General features: G+C 41.5%; 1 protein-coding gene across 2 annotated transcripts in view; it reads right to left on the reverse strand.

Annotated features, from left to right (window-relative positions):
- efna3a (ephrin-A3a) overlaps positions 1-6000 on the reverse strand; it is a 90549-nt gene that overhangs the window by 11971 nt on the left and 72578 nt on the right. For both annotated transcript variants that reach the window (XM_007561497.2, XM_016676107.1), the window contains exons 2-4: positions 5212-5513; positions 4262-4327; positions 632-709 (exon numbers count right to left, since the gene is read on the reverse strand). In XM_007561497.2, coding sequence (XP_007561559.1) covers positions 632-709; positions 4262-4327; positions 5212-5513 — 446 coding nt within the window. The remainder of the gene's footprint in view (positions 1-631; positions 710-4261; positions 4328-5211; positions 5514-6000) is intronic.

Genomic DNA, 6000 nt, shown 5'->3' on the forward strand with positions numbered 1-6000 from the left:
CATGACAGTTTCACGAAGAGGATGCTCATAATTTCCTTCATTTCATGTAAAAATCTTTCATTTCTGTTGGTTTGTCTTGTAGACATCTTCACTGCTGTGTCTCCAGTCTCAAATGAGCGCCGCATACTCGACTGACTGGACATAAACAACATAAAACTCAGTAGGTGCTCAGGTGCCCCGTGGCAGAATGGTGCCCTGAGAGGAGAGCCAACCATTCATATCAAAAGCCTCTAATTAAAATGTGTGCAAATCAAAAGACCTAAATAGCCCAAAAAAAAAAATTAGGAAGATGTTCCACCACTTTTGTCTGAATTAAAGCATATAAAAATAAACACCATTACATAATAGGAGCATTTTCAAGTATTTTAAATATCTGCAGGAATCTGACTCCAATTATTTTAGAGGTTTTATGGAAGCAATGTTGGAAAATATGAGTGAAGAGTTGCAGTCCAGCTCTAAGCAGTTGTAAAAAAACAAAACAAAAAAAAAAACCTCATGTTTTCATGGATCGTCTTCAGCAAATCACAAATAAGAAAATAAACAACAACTCAACATTTTTCCACAAACTGAGATGGATATCAACCTGCCAGTATGGATTTTTTTCTCGTTTTTGTGTCGACTAGCCACTTACCAATGTTGTGTATTTTGATGTTCGGCCTGACTGTGTAGTCGGGAGAAGTTTGACTGGAGTCGTCTTCTGCCTGAGAGGCTGAGGAACGCAGCAGAGACAGACAGATGGAGAGAGAAGGGAAAGGAAAAACAGAGGAGAAAACAATTATGGGAGAGACATACACACACATACACACACAGAGAGAAAGAGAAAAGTGAGATTTGCAGCATGATCAATCTGCGCACTTTAATCGGTCAGGTTGGTGGAGTTAAAGTGGATTGGAGAAACAGTTAAGAAATTGTGGACAGTAAATCCAGACTGCGCCTGGAGGATTTAAAGAATTTATTTAGGCAGTGCAGGACAAAAAACATTACTCTGACTGTTTGTCTAGACTTGGAATTAAATCCAGTTTGCTTTTTGAATGGATGACATGTGGGTTTGCTAATGTGGGCATGAATGGATTAACAGAGAGCAGCAGTACAAGTGTACCGGCGTACGCAGGGACAAAAATAGCAGCAGTATGCTCTACTTTGCACAGCAACGTCTATAATTCTGACAAGAAACGAAAAATAAAGGAAGGCAGTTTGTGATAATAAAGCAGTGACCAAGGTAGTGTGGTACACCAAGGAAAACTGAGCAGAAGCAGTGCTGACTGTAAATGATGGAAAGCCTTTAATCCACAAAGTTGATGGAAATGTAAGAATATTTCAGCTGAAATCGTTGCAGGTTGCCGCAACTTGGCTAAGAAATAACCAAGCTTAAATGTATGTTGGGCTGTTTCTCAGCTGAGAAAACCTCCGAAGGTGAAGACCTTCCCCACTGAGCTCCTCCAGACTAGCGGCAGCAGCAACCAGCAAACACCGGTGGAACTGCATAGTAATTCGCTCATATGAACTACAAAGCTCCAAAGAACGACTGTAAACAGCATCAGTGGCGGCATGGAGAAACATTGTAACTGAGTGTCAGTTACAATGTTTCTGTAGGAGGTTCTTAAAGAGACAGAGCCCAATTTCAAGGTGTCAGATTTATTTCAAGTTGTTTTTGATATGTACAACAATTGGAGGTCACATAGTTACTTGATTGTGGTATAAAATTATATCATATGCCTGGAAAATACATAATACCCTCTTTAGCGGGTGTTGATAGTTTAGAGTAGTTGAAGAAAGGCTCTTTTCTCTAAAAATAAAACGCTTGTGAACTCTTTTGAATACGACAGTCTAATGTGAAGACATCTGTCCAGCAGCTGACGTCTGACTGCAACTAGGTCATAAAAAACACAATGTTCAAATACACAGCAGCAAACCTACAACAAACTCTCCAAACACCGGACGTCCTTTCAAAGAATTAATTATAACTTTAATTTAAGGCCTGCGCTACATGTAAAATTTAAGCTTCCCTTAATAAATACTGAATAATATTTCACCTGCTAAATATTATAAGCAAAGTAAATAAAGCTTTGTTAAATTACAATTATGTCTTAAAACACTGGTAGTGTTTAAAGACCATTTTCTGCTCATACGGTGAGCCTTCTAATTGCTGCTGCTGATGGGGTTTAGTCAACATATCAACATTGTTAAACGTCAACTATGCTGCAACAAAAGAGCCGAGTGTGAATTATGTAACCAGAACATTTGAGTTTCTTTTCTTGAACAATCAAAAGCCAGTTTCAGAACCAGAGAAAAACACTGATGAAGGAAGTAATTTAGCAAACACACAAAATTTAAGACATAACTGACTGTATTTAAGATGTAATATGGAAAGTCTGCATAGATTTAGGACTCTACAAGACACTGCAGAAACCCTGGTATTGAACTGAGAAAGAAAAAAAAAATTATTAGATTTAATATTTTTTCGCTGTAAAAATCAAACTTAAACAACAGCATTCAATCAATCAATAAATCAAATTTTATTTGTATAGCACATTTCAGCAGCAAGGCAGTTCAAAGTGCTTTACATAATTAAAATAAAAACAGCATGTGAGAAAGAGATTTAAAAAACATAATTAAAACATAAACAATGAGAAAGAGAAATAAAAAGCTGTATAACTTTATTAACTTGAAACTTTGTAGCATTGAAATTATTGTCTTGTTTAGGCCATTTGCTAAATGACACCATTGTTTTTTGGCGTCTGGAAAATGAGCCAGATCTAAAACGGCCCGACACCTAGCAACCCCAGCAAAGCCCAGCCCGTCACCTAGCAACCCCAGCAAAGCCCAGCCCATCACCTAGCAACCCCAGCAGATCTCCTGCATGTTTGTTCAGTTGGTTTTACCACTGTATTCACTGTACAATGGCTGCTGGAAAAGACAAGTGTTTTGCTGTTGGTTTATCATTCATAAACTACTTGCTTCATTCTTGTTGGTTGAGCAGGAGGCTCTACTTCTGCTTTTCAAAGATGCATGGTTGTATAATTGGGCATCTGTTTGCAGCCATTTTCACGTGTGACTGTTAACGCCAAGCTGGGGAGCGTGGCCAGCTGCAGCTTATGTAAAGTTAAACTTATGTAAAGTTCTGAAATCAGCTCAAAATAGGCAAAACAGAGCAGACTAAAATATCATTATCTAAGAATGATTTTGTGCAAAAAGAATTTATGAACATGTTTTGTTCTATCCTAACCTATTTGAGGAAGTTAATTCAATTAAATGGGTCCAGCATATTACGTCCTACTACGTACGACTTTGGAATAAAAATAGTTTTTCCCTCTTTTCCCTGTGACTTGTTTCCTGTTAATGATGCACAGACAGAAGCAACGCTTTGCATTAGCCAAGTCATCATTATTCTCCCCTCTGTCTCATCTTGAAGCCTTGTTCTGTCAGGGTTAAAGCAGGCGACAAAAGAGAACGAAGGGCAGCTGAAGTCAATAACACTTCTGATAGCGAGCTGTAAAAATGACAGGATGTCATGAACCCTTCAATGCATGTGCACACATCAGACAAATTGACGGCAGAAATGTGCAGGCAGACATGAAACGCCCTCAAACGCTTTAGCACAACAACACAGATGCAAATGGAGGTGCATCAACAGATTGGCAGCGACACTGGGGTGTGTTAAGGTGATCTGTACATGGGGAATGACACTGGCCTCAGAGTGGGATGTATTAGTGCTGACAAGGTTAGAAGAGAGGAGGGGCGGAGGGGGGCTTTCTGTACCACGCTGCCTGATCAAAGGCCTGCAGGGGAGAGCGCAGACTACCAGGGTAAAAATAACACACACACTATACAGAGCAGCAGGGATCAGAGAGGAAGAAAGAGAGACGGGGAGATAGGTGGAGGGGGTGGTCAAGAAGAAAGCTGAGGAAGGGGAGTGACAGACGGAGGGGAGGGCAGAGAGATCTGAATCTCACAGTTGAATGTATTTTTTTTTTCCTTCTCTCTACGTCTTTTGTAGATCTTCACGAGAGCATGTCAGTCACAGAATGAGCTGGAGCATTACTGTAATAGCACAGAGACAGAATAACATCAGGCTGCCATGCTCAAAGAGCTGCTTTGAGGGAGAAAACGGCATCATCAAAACCAGACGAGGCTCCCTCTCTCCCTCTTCCTGAGACACAACTCTTAGATCTTCTTTATTTCGTTCTCTGTCTGCAGCTCTCCGTCTCTTTGCTTCCCTGTTTGTGGAACAAAATAACAGACACGAGCAGAGTCGTCTCACCAGTGGAGCAGCAGACGAAGACCCTCAGTCTCAGGCAGCTGTGGCCGTGGTGGTGGATGGGTGTGGCTAAAACAGAGAACAAACGTACATAAAATGTCAACATTGTGCCCTCTGCAGGCCACATCGTTCTTACGGCCCTGTCCATAGCTGCTTCAGAGTTACCACGGTCCTACTGGCTGGTTCCCTGGTAAATCCTTGTTCCACCTTTCAGCTTGGGTGGACGGTCATGTCTTGGTAGATTTGCAGTTGTGCCATACTCTTCATCTTCAAATGATGGATTGAATAGAGCCCTTCAGAGCTTTTGTTTTGTTTCATAATGCAATCCTGCAATTAACTTCTCCACAACTTTATCCTCGGGCTGCCTGGTAAGTTTTTTTTTGTTTTCATGATGCTGTTTTTATCCACTAATGTTCTTTATCAAACCCCATAGGCCTTCAAAAAGCAGTTGTAATTATACTGATATTAAATTACACACAACCGCACTCTGTTTACTGACTACAACTTCTGAAGGAAAATGGAAAATGGTAAATAGACATTGAATAGTCATTCACCCATTCACGCACACACTCACACGGAAATGGTGGCAAGTTATACTGAACTTCCCCTGTATTCAGCTGTACCAGAACATTTATCTTTTATTTTCCTCCCACTTCACAAATCTGCACTCCTTGTGATGATCTAGCACATAAATTCCCACTAAAATAAATTAAAGTTGTGGTTCTAATGAGACAAAATCTGACAAATTTCAAGGTTCAGTACACAAACTATACAAACTGCAGCACCAGGAAACTCAATGTCCTCAGCTGAACTTCGACAATCTATTATCAAAACCCACACGGCATCAATACACGTGGGCGAAGAAACGCTCTAAATTACGGCCTCGGATCACAATATTGGCTGTGCAGCACCCTCAGGCCTTTTCCATCCATCACAATGAGCCGGTGACTCACAGATGTAGTAGTACTCCTGGCCCACGGTGAACTCGTAGCCCAGCGAGAAGGCGCTGTATCGCTGGAACTTCTCAGAGAACTTGATGGGCGTATGCGGCGCGTGGGGCCGGTTGCACTCCCAGCGTTTGACACCCATCTGGGGGTTGCAGGTGTAGTAGCCCCGGTAGTTCACCATGTAGAGGATGTACTGCTCGGCCACCACGCGCTCCAGGGTTCCACGCTGGCTGGTGTTGTAGTGCGGGCAGTAGATGTCCAGGTAGTCGTTGACGCTGACTTGCACGGTGTATCCCTCTCTCCGAAGCCTGGAAATTAAAACACAGACACGGATCAGGATGAGAAGCTGCCGCTAATGAAAATTCGTTATGCATTTCAGAAGAACGTTTGGCTGGGAAATGACAAAATGTCCGAGGCTGTATTCACACCACTCCTGCTTAGTCTGCTTTAATCAAACTCCAGTTTGTTTGGGAAGGCGTGGATGTGCAATCGACAGCGCCACCACAGGAGAAGGAGGAGGTTTTCGTTTGACACTAGCTCAATTTCCAGTACAAATGTGTGCAAAACTTTGTTGATATTCCATTAAAGTTGGGAAAACACAATTTCACAACTGTGGAGTTTCCATTAATTAAGATCACGAATAAGTTCTTTCTCATGATAAGTAATTAAAACCATACAAGGCCATCATGCTCCTGTCACCTTTCATTGTCTTTTTCATCTTTTGGTAATAACATCCAGTTGCTCATCACATAACTCGTGTGGTGCAAAAAGTGTTTCCATTGCAGTGTTGGATGA

This window comes from Poecilia formosa, unplaced genomic scaffold (assembly GCF_000485575.1).
Source record: "Poecilia formosa unplaced genomic scaffold, Poecilia_formosa-5.1.2 Scaffold127, whole genome shotgun sequence".
NCBI classification, from domain to species: domain Eukaryota; kingdom Metazoa; phylum Chordata; class Actinopteri; order Cyprinodontiformes; family Poeciliidae; genus Poecilia; species Poecilia formosa.